This window comes from Sesamum indicum, linkage group LG9 (genome assembly GCF_000512975.1).
Source record: "Sesamum indicum cultivar Zhongzhi No. 13 linkage group LG9, S_indicum_v1.0, whole genome shotgun sequence".
Lineage (NCBI taxonomy): Eukaryota > Viridiplantae > Streptophyta > Magnoliopsida > Lamiales > Pedaliaceae > Sesamum > Sesamum indicum.
The window spans coordinates 2,257,549-2,275,271 of record NC_026153.1 but is presented as its reverse complement, the minus strand read 5'-3'; the positions used below and the strand labels follow the sequence as shown (position 1 = coordinate 2,275,271).

General features: G+C 34.7%; 3 protein-coding genes across 3 annotated transcripts in view; 2 read left to right on the top strand and 1 right to left on the bottom strand.

Annotated features, from left to right (window-relative positions):
• Nucleotides 2,049-4,308, top strand: LOC105170306 (F-box/kelch-repeat protein At5g60570). Its single transcript, XM_011091007.2, has one exon. It carries the CDS (start codon nt 2,787-2,789, stop codon nt 3,987-3,989), a length of 1,203 nt encoding a protein of 400 aa, XP_011089309.1. The 5' UTR covers nt 2,049-2,786; the 3' UTR covers nt 3,990-4,308.
• LOC105170823 lies at nt 6,108-7,938 on the bottom strand. Its single transcript, XM_020696778.1, has 2 exons — nt 7,624-7,938; nt 6,108-7,480 (listed from the first exon to the last, which is right to left on the bottom strand). The coding sequence occupies exons 1-2, from the start codon at nt 7,742-7,744 to the stop codon at nt 6,108-6,110; spliced, it is 1,494 nt and encodes a 497-aa protein (XP_020552437.1). The 5' UTR covers nt 7,745-7,938.
• LOC105170305 (zinc finger CCCH domain-containing protein 24) overlaps nt 12,383-17,723 on the top strand; it is a 6,391-nt gene continuing 1,050 nt past the window's right edge. The window contains exons 1-12 of the mRNA XM_011091006.2: nt 12,383-12,979; nt 13,233-13,325; nt 13,397-13,702; nt 13,830-13,902; nt 14,542-14,674; nt 14,756-14,909; nt 15,073-15,156; nt 15,865-15,987; nt 16,374-16,544; nt 16,711-16,845; nt 17,122-17,217; nt 17,395-17,709. Of these exons, the coding sequence (XP_011089308.1) occupies nt 12,467-12,979; nt 13,233-13,325; nt 13,397-13,702; nt 13,830-13,902; nt 14,542-14,674; nt 14,756-14,909; nt 15,073-15,156; nt 15,865-15,987; nt 16,374-16,544; nt 16,711-16,845; nt 17,122-17,217; nt 17,395-17,709 (2,196 nt within the window). The 5' untranslated portion in view covers nt 12,383-12,466. The remainder of the gene's footprint in view (nt 12,980-13,232; nt 13,326-13,396; nt 13,703-13,829; nt 13,903-14,541; nt 14,675-14,755; nt 14,910-15,072; nt 15,157-15,864; nt 15,988-16,373; nt 16,545-16,710; nt 16,846-17,121; nt 17,218-17,394; nt 17,710-17,723) is intronic.

The window sequence follows — 17,723 nt, the reverse complement described above, 5'->3', positions numbered from 1 at the left end:
TTTATGCGTTGTAGTTACGGTTGTTGGAGTTGAGTTATTTAAGGTGGCGCATCTATTTGTAGGAAGAACATGGTCTTGATGGATGGCGTGTTAGAAAGTTGCAAGCCTGTGAACCCAATTTAATGCTTCCAACTTGGGAGCATCTCATGCTTGTAAGACTTCACATGGAGCCACCGCTTAATTGCAGCGTTGAGGATTTTATTTACGACCTTCAGATTACGTGGGTGGCTGCACAAAATTTTAGGAAATTAGTATCATGTCAGTGTTGGAAAATTTTTATCCAAATTATATTCGATTGTATCGAGTCAATCACATAAAAATATAATACATTATTATGTGTTTAGTCATTGTCTAAACAATCATCAATTATATGTGAGTGTATTACACTTATGATGCGATTGATTCAGGTTTGATTAGACTGGTTTAAAAATTTTCTTGTTGTGGTTTGTGATTTAATTATTTGTCATATGATCACTTCAGGGGTGGACCTGATTTGACCTACAATTTTTCTTATTATAGTTATGATCATAGATACTTGTCATTTAATTAGTTTAGGTCTTATCAGATCGATTTGACCTATAATTTTTTTTATGGTTGTGATTTGTGTTTCATGGTGTGATGTATGGAAGTACAGTTTTATAGTATCTTTTTTTCATTTTTTTCTTTAATTTTTTTTTTGTGTTCACTTTAATTTGAAAATACTAATATATTTAATCACATTTGATATATATTATATAAAATATCTATATTATCTAAAATTTTTAAGAGTAAATTATATGGACATCTTTTAAGGTTAGGCAAAGAATACACAAATATTTTCTGTCTGTTGTAAAATTACTGTTACACTTCTTGAAGGATGTTAATCTAATATTTTTCTAGGCATTTGTGTAATTGTTGCTTTTAAGTAGGAGTGTAGTTGTAATTACAATTATAACTCAGAAGAATATATTAGTATCTATTTTGCTTGTGTTTAGAAAAAAAAAATCAAAAAATGCTTGTGTATTTAAATTTAATTTTAGAGAGTGTCAATATAATTTACTCAATTTCTTTAGCAAGGGTCAAGAGTGAATAGCCACTTAATGTCACTTATATGAGGTTGTATGTGAATTTCAAAAGTTAGAAATTTCAAGATTTCAATAACATACTGATCGCATGTATTTGAATAATTATATTGTAACAAAAAACAATTAAATTATAAGGAATTTCAAATAAACGAATACCCACTTTGAAACATTCCCATATCTAACTAATATTTATTCACTGAAAAAAAAAATCCCATTGGTGGATAAATTTTTGGATCAATTTATTGCACAAAAATCTGAACTCAAACTCCAGCTCTTGCCCCAATCTTCTTCAATCCTCCTTTTATTCTGATGTCCAATAACTGTTGATTATGACATACTAATAATAAAAGTAAGTATAAAAGGATTCATTTTATTATAATTGATTTTAGAAATTGTATTATAATTTTTTTTTTGGAGGTTAGACAGTTAAAATCTCTTATAAGTATCGAATTGTCCACCAAGTTGATGGAAATTGCAAATAGAACAAGGGTTTTTGCTTTTTGTTCAGACTGGGCTCGACCGGACAACTTGATGCAGCACCCGATAATTTTGAACTCATTTGATTACAAACTGTTAAAAAATTAATTTTTTATATCCTCACACGTATTGAATCTAATAAATATTGAGGAGGACTATATAAAATAAGTATGCATTTATCGTTCTAAGTTTAAATACCTCTTCAAGCCTAATAATTTGTATTGCAGATCAATCCATCATCTAAATCGAGGATAAAAAGTAGACCCCACTTTAAATAACAACTCAATTTATAAGGTCATTAATTATCTTAATCGAATAATTATTTTTATTGATAAATATTTGAAAATTGGAATTTTGGGGGGGGGGGGGGGGGAAAATTTGGAAGAAGTAAATTTGGACAGGAGCGAAAAAGAAAGGCACGCGTCAAGAAAAGTGAAAACCGAAAAAGTTGACCGGTAAAATCAGAAATAGTTATAATTAAGGTGCCAACATTGCAAATAAGACTCCCTTTTTAGTTTTAGAAACTTCACATCACTCTTGTTTCTCTCTCTACTCTGGCACTTCTCTCTCTACCCCCACGGTCCCCGGCGGCGATGCTTGCCGGCGCTGAATCTTCTTATCCACGTGATATACGAATAACACCCTAGTCTTTCTTGGCCAACGGAAGAGTTTTCCGGCGACTCTGACGTCTATCCGGCCGGAATGACGCCGCTTTATCGGGAAAGATCAGATTAGCTCCCCTGAAGCGCGGTTTGGATCCAAATCGATGGCTCTCTTTTTAGAATAATTTTGTGCTTCCATCTGTAAAAGTTAATTGATTGCATGTTCTGGTTGTTTTGCTTTATTTCTTCACGAAAACAGAATTATAAGCTGGATATACAGATTAATTCTGAGAGTTTAGCTGGAAGTTTGAATCTTTTATTGGAATTGATGCTTTTCTTCGTGGGTATAAATTGGGTGTAATCGATGAATTGGAGGGCTTAAATAAAGGTTGTTCTGATTCTGTGGGGAGAAGATATTTTATATGGAAAAGTGATTTTTGAGTTGATAGCTTGATGGGTATGATTGACAGATGAGAAACCTGTTGTCTAGAGATGGAAAAAAGTACTCTGTATTGGGAAGTGATTGGGGGAACTGGAGCTTAAGTTCAAACAATACATAGAAAGACTATCAGAACTTTTTCTATAAGCGGGTTTTGAAGTTTTGGGTTCGATTTATTTTTTACGCTGTTTGGGGTTGCAGGGTATGAGAAGGGACAGAATGAATTCTGAAGCCCAGAAGTCAAAAAAGTTCATGTTTTCTTCTTTTAATTGTAATACAATGAATCTTTCTCGTTCATTTGGAGAAGAAACTGATATGGGATCGAAAGGAGAAGATGATGATGGTCGTCTTTTCGGATCAAGTGATTCTTTTCTCCCTGGTTTGCATGATGATGTTGCATTGACGTGTCTTGCTCGGGCTAGTAGGTCGGATTATGCTTCTTTGTCGTGCTTAAATGTCAGATTTAATATGCTTATTAAAAGTGGGTATTTGTATGAGTTGAGAAGGCAGTTGGGGATTTTGGAACATTGGGTGTATATGGTTTGTGATCCTAGGGGATGGGAGGCATTCGATCCCTTCAGGAATAAATGGATGAGATTGCCAAAGATTCCTTGTGACGAATGTTTCAATTACGCAGATAAAGAGTCACTAGCGGTGGGGAGCGAGTTGCTAGTTTTTGGACGTGAGTTGTTAGATTTCGCCATTTGGAAGTTTAGCTTGACTTTTCGTGATTGGATCAAGTGTGAAGGGATGAATCGTCCTCGATGTCTTTTCGCTTCAGCAAGTCTTGGTCCAATTGCTATTGTCGCAGGGGGAAGCGACAAGAATGGGAACGTTTTGAAGTCTGCAGAGCTATATGACTCTTTAACTGGTAAATGGGAAATGCTACCAAGCATGTATTCACCTCGTAGATTGTGTTCTGGTTTTTTCATGGATGGAAAATTTTATGTGATAGGTGGGATGACTAGTCCCACTGATTCATTGACTTGCGCGGAGGAGTTTGATCTTAAGACAAGAAAGTGGAGGAAAATCGAGGGTATGTATCCTAATGTCAACCGAGCTGCACAAGCACCTCCTCTTGTTGCAGTTGTTGATAACCAACTTTATGCTGTTGAATATCTAACAAACATGGTGAAGAAGTATAACAAGGAAAGGAACACGTGGGATGAATTGGGGCGACTTCCAGTTAGGGCTGATTCCTCAAATGGTTGGGGTCTTGCTTTCAAGTCTTGTGGAGATGCTCTTCTTGTTGTGGGTGGGCAACGGGGCCCTGAAGGTGAAGCTATCGTCTTAAATTCTTGGCACCCCAAATCAGGGGTCAAGAATGGCACTTTGGACTGGCAGGTCCTCGGAGTGAAGGAGCATGCTGGTGTCTTTGTCTACAATTGTGCTGTTATGGGTTGCTGAGAAGTTCTCCATGGAGAAAAAACAGGTTTCTGGACCCCTGGTTTCTTCGTTTTAGGTTGTTTCTGATCCTTTTATTGACCAAATTTGTTATTGTTTGAATTATCCTCTTTCAATTGTTGCATAAAGTTTCTCTTTGGGTTTTATAAGATTCCGCATCTTTATTCGCTTTCCGAACTCTTTTTTAGGCTCGTCCATTTTCTTAGATTGTTGTGTTTGTGGTTCCCAATTGACTGCATGATACGGAAAACATATCAGGCCTTGTATGTATTCCTGTTCTGATGCTTTGTAAAGGAAAAAGAAGAGGTAGGCTTTTCTTTCATACTGTTCAATCTCCATTAGTAACTATTTATTATTCATATCCCCGCTGCCTTTAAATCCAGTTCATAATTGTGTTCAGACTGAAAGCTGGGAGAAATCTCGAACATTAAGTATTTGTTGAAATATCGATAATGTGTGTTATCTGTTATCTACTGAACAGCAGTGCAGTCCCTAGTCTTGTATTCAGCTTCTTGTACACAAGGCTTTGTTGTAAATTACGCGAAAGTGGATATAAGATGAACTATTAATTAGAGGATCCAAAGTAGAGGAACCATGGAGGAGCCTATAATTGTGTTTAAACAATTTGTAGTAACCGTCTTCCTTGTGATAATCATAATGCGACTTTGGTCAATGCATCATTACTATATGCAAAAGAGTGCAACTGCAAGATAAGCCTTGCCGCCTCTCTTGAATATGCTTGCCCTCCTACTGACCTCTACCTTCCCCGGGCAGCCAAGATTTACACGTAGTTCATAGAACAAGTAATTTGTTATAAAACCAAATGATTTCTTTATACCTGAACTAGTGTACTCTGTTTCTTGACCACTTCCCTCTTTGGTGTTATATTTCAGACTCTGTTCTTTGTTCTTCAAAAACATTGTACTCTTGGATTTTAATATCACAGCCTTCTTTTCCTTTGACTTTGTACTGTACATTCATGAAATCCACACAAGATTGCCGCTGTGGTGGTGCTGGGGGTGGGGCGGCGTTGATCGTGTGTATAGTCTATGTATTGCTGAATTCATGTTGTGCACGGACTACATAGATGCCTGAATGGTTGACACATACCTCTTGTTATTAGAAAATTGAATATGCGCGACCTTTGAACACCCAGAGCACTTAGCATTGTATCACCAGGTGCGCGTGCGCTCGCGCACACACACACTCACATATATATATATATATATATGTGTTTATATATTACGTTCGTTAGATTCAAATTTCAAAGTCATGAATGTTGAACACTTACCAATCCACTCACACCCTAAATAAAAAACTGAGCCATAAGAAAGTTGGGAGTAATGAGCAGAATAGCTACCGTTGGTTTTTCTTTAACTTGGAGTCCCAAGTCATGTGAGGATTCTTTCTGTAATTTCAAGTGGCTGAAATTACTATGCCCAATGAACTGTTTTAAGATGAAGAAAATGGACATTTGTTGAAAGCTCAATGTTTGAATTGAATGATTACATTTACAGATAGAGAGCCATCCTTCCTACAAGTGGAGTCGTCACATATTAGTCCAATAACCATTTCCACATCCAAATTTATTACGTCTTTCTTTCATTGCCTCAATTGCTTTACGCTTTAATTTTCAACACACTCTCTGCTCTAACTGAGAACAATTTGACGAGAAGCTCAAGAAACGGAAATGCTAATGCCAATTACTATTTCAGCAGTCACATATCTAATTTACTCTGAGTATAATTAATTTTTAACCTTGAATATCAAAGTTTTTAGTTTTTGTAAAACGCTGGTTATTGAGTATAATTAAGCCCCAACGTAATTATAACACCGAATATCAAAACACATGCATGATCACTAATCACTGACGTAATCATCTATGAAGCAGCAAAAGTTTCCCAATACACAAAGCTTGATTGTCACCATAGCATACCTTCCATCCACAGCACCAGCAGATGAAATTACAATCCATACGACATTGTCATAATATTAAATTCAACATAGTTCAGAGAGGAGAATGGTAAGATCAAATTCTCAATCCACCACCTCAAACTCATTTTATTCTCCAACAGAACACAAAGCAAACACTAAAACAAGCAACTTCACTAGATTCAACACTCATTCACCTTGGTTCTTGCAATCTCCACACATGCTCGTTGCACAGTCTGCAGCATCCGGACAATGGAGGAAGAGCTCGTCCACACGGCATATGGCTCCAGTTTCGAATAGCTCGACGAGAATGTTCAACTCCGCCGACTTTGCGTTCATCATAAGGACAGAAAAGTCTCCGTCTGATACGGTTTCCTTGAACCAGCGAATGAAGTCAAATCCATCTTCATCCATCGGAGCGCTCAAGAATTCATCGGAGGTAATGTCAGGGCTAAAAGTATCTCCGGATAGGGCCGGATGGTAGACAAAGTTGATTCCGGGATCCGTCACGTAAGATGAGAGGACCGAGGTTTTATGATCGATAATGAACACATTGAATGCTGCATGGTGGTTGGCACAATAAGGCTTTGATAATTTTGCAACACTCGTCTTTGCGTACTCCCCTGCGCCAACGTTGATATAGACCAATTTGTTTCTTGAGGAAATGTTCATGAAGTTGGGGAGGTAAGAGAGTTCTGGCTCGGATCGGCTCAACGTCATCTTATCCGTGAGAGGTTCGATATACTTCATGAACGGCTTGTTATTCGCAATAGAAGGACAACTAGCTGGAAGTTGGAAATGCTCAAACGAGGCAAAACTTTCGAGTCTCTTCTTGAATATCACAAGCATGAAAGGTCCAACACCACATACATGAACAACGTCGGAGCTCTTCAAAAACGAAGCAATGGGGGCAGCTGATCGTACCAAGCCACCAGAGTAAACCTGCCGGGCTCCAACAAGCATAGCACCTGTCCCACCAGGACGCAGAACACGCTCAATCTCCAGCACAAGGAGGGCCGGAACTGAGACCCTATCAACATCTTCCGAGAACACAAAATCGAAATGGTTATCATCAAAGTTGAGCTCATACACAAATCTCCTCCTGAGAAGGGAGAAAAAGGGGTGCCTGTCGACACCAAAGGCATTGAAAAACCCCAAATGCCGCAATGCCAATACAGCAGAGGCAGATCTCTCCCCAACACACAATGCTCTTGCATTTGATTGCAACAAGTTCTTCTCCATCATCTCCTTGAGAACAGTCCTAGTCAAGTTCTCACTTACATTGCAAGGCACCGTAGAAGCCCCAAAAAGAGGTAGTGCAAAAGTTGAGGCAGAATTCAAGAAACCAGTGAGATTCAACTCCAGGTTGGAGTCCAAATTAAGTGGACATTTATCAACATTCATCGCTATCGGCCCGATCACCCGAACCTCACGGGCCATTTGCATCAAAGACACCACAATTACAGCAATTACAAGCATAAAAGCTCTCAGCACCACACGCCTAATCGAGGGCCCGCGAAGCAGATGCCATTTCAAGAACTTAAAGTCCATTTTTTTTTTTCAGCTCAAATTTCAGCTTAATTTCAAGCAGTTCAAAGTAACAGATCTATAACAGAGCAGTACTTTTAGCTCAACAGCTAATGGTCAGATTGTCAATAGATTCGAGAGAAAAGCCAAAGAAACTAACTAAAACACACAGTTTAGCGAGTGCAAAACCTGGAGGAGGTGTGATTTCCACCCACCAGTAATCCCATTGACGTTTGCAATCCAAGCCAAACCCTCCTCGGAACCCTCCTCCCCATCGGCTCAAACCACTCTCCACCCATCTCGAATTCTCTCAGCTCATCACAAAAGATTTGAGTTTGAGCCCAGAATCACATGATTTCAAGAAAAGCCAAACGAATTCTGAACTGGGCTGGAGAACAATGCGACAATGGAGATGAAGAGATTAAACGTTTTCGGATCTGAAATCAATGGGGCGAAGTTGGAAGTTGAAGTAATAGAGATCGAGTGTAAATGCTAAGGTTGATATAGAGTCTCGATCTTTAGGAAGGTTCCTAAGGGTGTTGTCGGCTAGTGGACCCTGTACAGAGAGGAATGGATGGACAGTCCAACCTATATTTTTAATTTTCATACCTATATATTTATATCTACAAATAACTAATTCAAATATATTTTTAATTTTTACATAAAAATTAATAAAGTATTTTTATACAAATAAAATTGATAGAAATTAAAAATGAAAATAAAAACCCAACCAAACGGATCCTAAGCATCTCAAAACATTGCATGTTTAAAGGTCATTAATTATTTGGTTATCTTATTTGCAATCGTTTTCTTGGGAATCTTTGGATTAAATTTTTATATGTTAGAGATCAATTATTTAATTTCACACCTTTTTGAAGTTGGGACTTAGGTAAGATTGGAGAAATTATTATTTTTTTCCTTTCTTTAACTATAAAATAATGCAAACACATCATACGGAGATCGATATAAATTTTTTATTGAATAACAAATCAGTATTATAGAAGAATATATAATTAAAAAGGGTTGAAGTAAGATTGAAAAAAAATTAATATGGTATTTTGAGATTTTTAAATTATTATTTTATTGGTTAGTATGCAGTGTTAAGGTATGAGAGAATTATATATAGATAAAAATTAATAAAAAAAAGATTATAAATTGTTCAAACTTTATAATATAAAAACGAGTAATTGATTAACAATTTAAAAGTTGAGATAAGAAACAGTCAATATTAAAAAGTAAATTTGACTTATGCTACTAATTAATTTATTTTTAATTTTTTTTATAAATTAAGATGAATAATTACACATTTATCTATATTTAAATAAAATAAAAAATAAGTTATGAATAAATATGGTGAAATTTTTGGATAAATATAAAGTCATAGACTTATGTAAAACTAATTATTTTAGAGGAAAAAAGGTAAAAAAAAAATATAATATTGAGAAAATGAAATTGCTTGTGAAAAGGTAACCAACTAATTCGGCCATCTAATAATGTTGAATGATAGATTTTACATTGTTTTCATTTGACACTTGACACAATGCAATGGATGTCTCATTTATTTTGATTGAAATTTATATATTTGTCCTTGAAAGTTTGCTCTCTCATTAGGAAAATTAGGTTGATTGATGCTTTCGATACAAGTCTATTTAGTCTGAATTTTCTACATTTATTTTTAAAATATGTATTTGATTTAGGTCAAGTTTGTTGATCACTTTGAACGTATCCGGTATAGTACTTAGGATCTGATAAAATGGGAGATTGTTAGACTTGCTAGGATGTTCCTAACTAAAACGATTGGATACTTAAATTAGGTGTTGTCAGCGAATCAACGACTTTAAGAATTGGGTCTATTGAGCTGAGTCGCTTGAATCAGTCGAGTCACCAAAATAGAAAATAGGAGGGCACTGATATTTGGTAAAAACTATAATAAACACTCTTTTTTTTGGAGGTATTTACATTATTTTCGCAATAATAACAATATTTCATATCAGATCGCTAGTAAAAAAAATATTTTGAGTCTTATAAACAATATTATAAATGTTTAATGATAAGAAATAAATACAAAAAAATACATTTCCATGCAATTCCAATTCATAATTTGACGAGACGTCATACCAAACTATATTAATTTGACAAAACGAAACATGTGAACTAACTTACGATGAAACTAGCTGTTAATATGCATGACAAGTGTCATTGCCAAAATGAATCTTGTGTTTATGATTTGTTACGGGTCCAAATTTTATCAACTAATCGTTGTGACACATTGTTTCTATGTGTTTATAATAAATAATCTTTTATATTTTGAAATATACTATAAATAAGAGTAAAAAATATATAAATTGGTACATTGAATTAATTAAAAAAAAAGAAAGAGAAAATAATATTTATCAATTAATATAAATTTTAAAAATTTGAATAAATTAATTATTTTATTATGAAGGGTATTTTTTACTTTACAAAAAATTAATATATCGGTGTCATTAACTGTTGTTTGTGAGTGTGGAGGAACTTCTTTTTATATTAATATAGAAGTAGTTTAGTAATCTATTTTAATATTATTTATTTATTTATCATTGATATGTCTTACGATTCTACCGATGTTCTGTTGTGTGAGATATTGTCCATTTTGACTTCACATAAGTTTCATGAATTTGTTCTGAAAAGATGTCTTGTTAGGGAGGGAAGATTTTGGAGTTTATAAGCCACTCAAACTTATTGTTTGCAACTGATGTGGAACGTTTGTTTATATTAATTATAATAAAAATATTAATTAATCATAAATAATCGAACACATGGATTGGAAAATGACATTAATCTTGTAAGAAAAACTTCATCCATTCATGATGATTTGAGAGCAGAATGACAAGTAGAAAGGACACATAGACAAAGACGTTCTGTACGAATAATATTACCACCGCATGTATGCATATAATTGCAACGGAACAATTAACACTCAACCCGATTGATTGTGATTTGGGTGGTTGAAACTAATCTTATTGGTAGGTTTTATCTGGGTCAGGTGGATATGGGCGCGGAAGAAATTTTTGATTCAAATCGTATTTGAACTAATTATTTTATTATATAATAAATATGTAATTTGTGTATAATTAAATGAGAATGGTCATTCATATAATAATTGTAATTATATCTATTATGCAATTAATTTAATTTGATAAAATTTGGTCAAAATAATAATTTTTAGAGGAGCGGGTATTTTATTATAGAAGGTTTTGTATGTTTGTTGATGAAAAGTATGAAAAATAGTGTAGATTATATCATTTTATTATAGCTTAGATTTAATTGTTTGATGTGATTTATTACATGATATTTTTTAGGTATAATTTACTATTTTCATAATATTTATATAGTAATTTGTATTTAGCTCATCACTATTGTTTTTAGTGTCTCCCAAAAGGAAGTTCAACAAATAACTTGTTATTAATTAATGGTTGTGGACAGTCGGTGCATATATAAAGTATGACATAAATTTATGAACACTTGTATAAGTGGTTCATCAATCATGTAGTGCATACTGCACACTCCACCACATTTATTCATGAATTACACCTTTGTAAAATTTTTATTCAAATCAAAGCAAGCGTGATACTATGTGATTGGTTGCTATCTCTAAATTGTACATTAATCGCACAAAAAATATATTGTACTTGTCATATAATTAATTCAGGTCTGGCCCAATCCGATTTGAATTAGAAGTTCTCTCTTGCACTATAGGTAAGACGGAATGGAAAAACCGATTATGAGGGACACTATTTTCGAGTCATAATGAACATTACGATATCCCTTATGTAGCGGAACTATTAATTATCTCTTGCAGCTTTGGGAGGAGGAATCTACATTATCTATACTATATATAATTGAAGGAGATATATGTCAAATTTAATATTTGATTTAATTTATTAACTTTCCATCCACCCACTCTTCTAACTTTCCGTTCCTCCACTATCTTTTGATAGTTACTTCTTTTTCTTTATGCATCTTTTCTTGACATAATTTTTTTATAAGTTTAACATTAATATTATTATATATACACTTTATTAAATAATAAATATTTTATTTAAATAATATTATAAAATTTGCACACAGGTGTGCCACAAATTACTAGTAATATAATTAAAGTTGATGAATTAATGTCTTAATTATTTTGGTATGTTAATTTTAATATTTAGTTTAATTTATTTATTAACTTTCCACCCTCCCATCTAATTTTTCATTCCCCCATTATCTTTCAGTAATTATTCTTTTTTTCTTTTAATTCTTATTCATTTTCTCACCATTTTTTAAATATTGATTTATTATTTTGTATATACTATACTTGACACCATTTTTTAAATATTGATTTATTATTTTGTATATACTTGATCAAATAATATAATTTTATGATTATTTTATTTTATATTATAGTTATAAAAGTTGTACACATATACAATGTGTGACAAATTATTGGTGTTAATAAAGTGACCCATATCTTGGCTGCAAACGTAGTCTATGACTTTAGACATTGTTTTGAAACTCTGATAACTTATTGTGTAATTTGAGAAAATGGAATGACTCAAAACTACGACTATTCATGTTGAATATTAATATTTAATAAAAAATATTATAATAATCATATTCTAATTAATAATATTAAATAAATTAAATTTAACTAATATCTATTATTATAATGGAAACGACATGTAACCCATAATTTTTTTAAGATTATAAAATCTTAATTTCATCAATTAAAGTAAACTTTATTAGCAAATTGCAGTCCTTTAGATGGGCATAATTTTTTATTAATGAAAATTAGGTTCGTTTGCATAAAATTGCAAAAATTTAAACCCAAATTGGTGAAAATATTTCCCAATAACTTTTTTTTGTTAAATAAAAAAAAAAGAATTGAAAAGGAAGTTAAACAAGTGATCCAAGAGAGGGGCAGCCCACGTCCCACAGAAGTTAGCAGTAAGGTCCAAACTCCAAATAAACTGCATCCAACATACGGTTTGAAGACTCCAATGCCGGAATCCCCGCCAACAAAAACCCTAAACCCTCCAATGGACCACCAGGATTCTTCCGACCCTCCTGTCCCTTCGGAAGACCCTTCTCCTTCTTCCCTTGTCGACACCAACTTAGCCGAGAAACGGAAGCGAGAGCCAGAACCGGACCCGGAAATCTCGTCCGACCCGGCACCGCCGCCGCAGCACCCTCTGTGGAAGACGAGCCTCTGCTCGTACTTCCGGAGGACTGGGGGTTCATGCAGCCACGGGGAGTCGTGCCGGTACGCCCACGGCGAGGCGGAGCTCCGGCCACGACCGGACCACACTTGGGACCCCACTTCAGAGCGGGCCAAGAAGATGGCAAGGACTGAGGAGAAGGAAAAGGTAGAGGAGGCGGAGGATGGTGGTATAATGATGACGGATGCATTGGACGTGGAGGGAGAGGAGCCTTCTTCTGGTTTGTCTAAATGCTTCGTGAATTTACCCATGAAGTGGAGTTCGGATAATTTGAGGAACTTTCTCAGCGAACAGGCGAGTGCTTTTGGCGTAAATTGAGTCGTTCAATTTAATTACTGGTTCTTTATAATGTTACATAAGCTGATTTAGATGGGTTCTGTTGCACATTTTCAACTGCTCTATGGCATATTGAGCATATGCATACACATTGTTGTTCATCGAAGTGACTTTTTGAGTTTTTCATCATTTGTTTTTTATTATATGGTTGAGTTGATTCGTGGTGATGTGTGGTATATCTTGTGATCTGACAAAGAATGTTTTAGTACAGGGCTTACTCTTTAAATCAGCTAAGAAAAAGAAAGGCATGATCGTCGGATTTGTTAATTTTGAAAATGCGGAACAAGTCAAGATTGCTGTGAAGGTACACTTGAAGATGCACTTGGGAACTTTTAAGAATTATGAAATTTGCTTCTCATCTTCGAAATCTTACAGGAGCTGGATGGGAAATCTGTTGGCAATAACAGAACTTTAAAGGTTGCAGATGTTATTCCAAGGCCATTCGAGAAGAATAATAAACCCACTCATAAAAGTGAAAATCCATCCCTAGATGGTGATCATATGAATATGACTGAGGCTACCAACAATGATGAGGCTGATGGCGATGGTAGTTTAGTTCCCAGTGGTTCGGTTGTAAAGTGTAAAAGTGTCCGTGATGTGGTGACTCCTCTTGCTCACATGACCTATTCTGATCAGCTAGATCACAAGAAAAACTCTCTGGCGCAAACTCTCAAAAGATTAGTTAGTCAAATGATACTCAGTATTTTGTGTTACAAGAAAATGTTCTTATTTGGTTTCGTAAGTTCTGAACCATTATGTGTTCTGCAGTATAATAATTGACATTCTGGAATGTTTTTGTTATTTGTAGACTCGCAACGCACGCAAGGCTTGTCCAAATGGCGTTTCACTTCCGGAATGGATTCTCAATTCTAGAGAAATAGGTTATGTTCTGACTGTGCCTAAGAAGTTGAAAAGGGGAAATTGCACTTTTAGTCCCACACAATAGGATGTGTTGCATTTTTGGTCCCATAATTTACGGGCTTGGCACATTTAGTCCCATAGGATAATATTGTAGCATTTTTGGTCCCATACGATAAAAATTTGGCACATTTGGTCCCATATGATAAAAATTTGGCACATTTGGTCCCATATGATAAAAATTATGACGTATTTGGTCCCATAGGATATAAAGTAAACAACTTTATATCCTATGAGACCAAATGTGCCACAACTTTATATACTATGGGATCAAATGTGCTACAATTTTATTCTATGAGACCAATACAATATTTTTTCTATGGGACTAAATGTGCTAAGCCCGTAAATTGTGGGATTAAAAGTGTAACACACCCTATCGTATGGGACCAAAAATGCAATTTCCCAGTTGAAAATGATGTGCATAAAATTTTCAGTTTGCCTATAGCATTGGATATCTGTAGAAGTAATAGAATTATATTGTAAGGTATGATTCATATTATGTTTTGATGTCATCTTTCATTATATTAAACTCCTACCTCAGCCTTTCTGATTTTGTCAGGATGATCAGAGTAGGGTACTTAAGTAGTTCTTTTGACCTTCAGGTGGTCTTCCATGCAAGTTGGAGGGTATAATTGAATCACCTCTTGTTAATGGATACCGTAACAAGTGTGAATTCTCTGTTGGATGTTCCTTGCAAGGCAAACATACAGTGGGTTTTCTACTTGGGAATTTCAGGTGATCTGCAATTAATAAGCTATTACAATTGTGTTAACTGTGTTTCTTTTGCACTGAATCTTTTTTGGACAATTTGTACAGGGAGGGTGTTACTGCTGTGCAGGAACCTTTAGACTGCCCAAATGTGTCAAGAATTGCTTGCAGATACGCCACTGTCTTTCAAGAATTTCTGCTGCATTCTCTCTTCCCTGTATGGAACAGATTGAACAATACTGGATTCTGGCGTCAACTTACGGTATGTTTCATATACAAATACTGCAAAAATTGAGTGTAAGTAGTTCATTTTGTTATTTGGTCCATGAATTACTGAATATTGTGATTGCACTGTTCAAATGCTATTAGATAGAAAGAATGGGTACTTCTTTCGGTGACTGTTTGTTTGCGATGTTTTTATCTAGGTTCGTGAAGGAAGGAGACCTTGCACAATGACTGAGGTTGAAAAACCAGAGACTAGTATTGCAGAGGTCATGCTTATAGTTCAGGTTCATGCCCTATTGCCTGCTTTTTGAATTTCATGCTTCCAAGAGCTATAATCCTTTTATTAACTGCATTTTATAGAAGTTATATATGATTATATAAGTAGAGCAAACTTTATTCAGTCTAGTTTTGGTCGCTTATGTCAAAAATATGCATAGTGTTTGGATTTGTAGTTTGAGTGTTTTATTTTGTGTTCTGGAGATAGAGAGAGAAAAATAGAGATGAATAAGTGTGTGTTTAAAATAGATGATATGTTTGAATTTGTGTTTTGAGGTAATTTAAAATATTTTAAAATAAGTAGTGTAGGTTTGATGTTGGGATTTGGGATACAAAAATCACTATTCATTGTCAAATCATATCTTTTTTTATATATAAATATGTATGTATATAAATATTGTATGTTTAATGTTGTATCTTTTGGAGACAAAAATCACTGTTTATTGTCAAATCATGTCTCTTTTATATTATATATATAGGAATATATATATATATATTAGTATATAGAAAGTTGAAAAATGAAAAAGCACACAGATAAGGTGTAAAAACACAAAAACAAACATTGAGTGTGTTTTATCTTGTCTTGGAAAAAGCGAAAACATAAAACCAAACAAAGCCATGGAGTTTGGACTACAAATCCTTAAACATGGAAAGCTTTTGACTGGTTGGTTAGTTAATCTGTTGTCTTCTTACGTATATCTTTTTGTATCATGCAGGTGTGCACAAAGGATTTTGATGATGGACAGATAAAAGATGAAATTGAACGTTTAGCTCGAGAATTTTCTGTGGGATCAACTGTGGAATCTCCTCCTTTGCCTCTAACAGCACTTGTAATTCAGGTAAGAGTCAGAAGGCCAAGGTTATATCGTTAATTGTATAATAATTAACTTTGCGTTTCTTTATTTCATCTTCTTGCGATTTGTTGCTTGGTTTAAGAATTTTACAAGGATTCCTAATAGGTTGTATTTAAGTTATAGAGACAACCATACAAATCATGGACTTGATTCAATAATGTGTTTATGTACTCAACAAATTTGATAAGCTAGTCATCTCTAATTCATTTTCTTACCTGGTGTGCATACTCTGAATAATATGTTTTGTGGCGCATTTTTGCTCTGCTGATGTTTGGCTCAATACAACCATAATATGTGGAGTTTTATTGACTATGTTCATACTTTTAATTCAATACAAGTATTTTATCATATTCCTCTATGGCATCTTCTAGGATCATACGGGAATATCAAATGCTGCGCCACCTGATGCTCCGTTGCGTTATGTTTTCATCAATAAAGGAGGTGATTGTGGATTGGAGTTGGCTAATGATGTTGCGGAACCTAGAATTCATGATTACATAAGCAATCTTCGTTTCTCTATATCTCCATCAGCCTTCTTTCAGGTGAAATCACATGATAAGTTTCCATTCTTTAGGTCCTCTTTCCACGCAATTGCTTTAAACTCCACCCTCTCTCCGGGAAAGGAAAGGAAAGGAATAAGTGAAGAAAGAGGAGAAAAAAGGTCTACCTTGAAATAAATCAACTTAATTTGTTCCCAAAATCTGGCAGGTTAACACACTTGCTGCTGAGAAGTTGTATTCACTTTCTGGGGACTGGGCTGGCCTTGGTCCTGACACTTTACTCTTTGATGTTTGCTGTGGGACTGGGACAATTGGCCTAACTTTAGCGCATCGTGTTGGTATGGTAATGCTTAACAATCCATTTTAAGCATATCTTAATTCTTCTTCCTTCTGTATGCTTAACAATCCATTTTAAGCATATCTTAATCCTTCTTCCTTCTGTATAGACTGGTATGAACAAAAATTGGATCATTTATGAAATAGAATGGGCAGCAAATTATAATTGGAAGGAATATATTGAGTAGCTGATAAGATCATCAGATGGAATCTTTTATTCCCCCCCACCCACGCCACCCATGCTTCAATTTGAATAAGTGATCTTGAATTCCAATCTCTTTAGGTTGTTGGCATTGAAATGAATGCTTCAGCAGTTTCAGATGCGCAAAGAAATGCAGAAATTAATGGCATCAAAAACTGCAGATTTGTCTGTGGAAAGGTAAACTTGACATTCTATCAAAGCCAGTTCAAGGAAAAAAATGAATAAGTATCAGGGTCCTTATCTATTCTGTCTTTCCTTTTCTTTTGCTAGGAAAACATTTTTTATCATATATTTTAGTAATTTGTGTTTTACTAACTCCATTTTGTGTTTCAATTTGTCTTGATGAATTATTAGGCTGAGGATGTTATTGGGTCATTGATGAAAGAATACCTATCTTTACCTCACAAACAAGATGAATCCAGTGAAATGTCAGAAAATAAAGAGTCCGAAGTGGTTTCTGTTGACAGAAGTATCAGCTCTGCTGACTCTGTGACCAGAATTGAAGACAACTTAATTGTTGAACATGAGAATGGCAGTAGTGCGGGTAAATGTTCAAAAGATGAAGCCCAGTTGCAGAAGCATGGCACCTTGGAAAGTATTACCCCAGTTCAGCAATTTAAAAATGTTGTCGCTATAGTAGATCCTCCACGAGTTGGACTTCATCCCACTGTAAGTGATGTCGA

Coding starts and splice junctions, on each gene's coding strand:
- LOC105170823 (XM_020696778.1), bottom strand. CDS start 7,744: ATGGGTGGAGAGTGGTTTGAGCCGATGGGGAGGAGGGTTCCGAGGAGG. Junction 7,481..7,623: donor CTCCTCCAGGTTTTGCACTC/GCTAAACTGTGT, acceptor GAAATTTGAGCT/GAAAAAAAAAAATGGACTTT.
- LOC105170306 (XM_011091007.2), top strand. CDS start 2,787: ATGAGAAGGGACAGAATGAATTCTGAAGCCCAGAAGTCAAAAAAGTTC.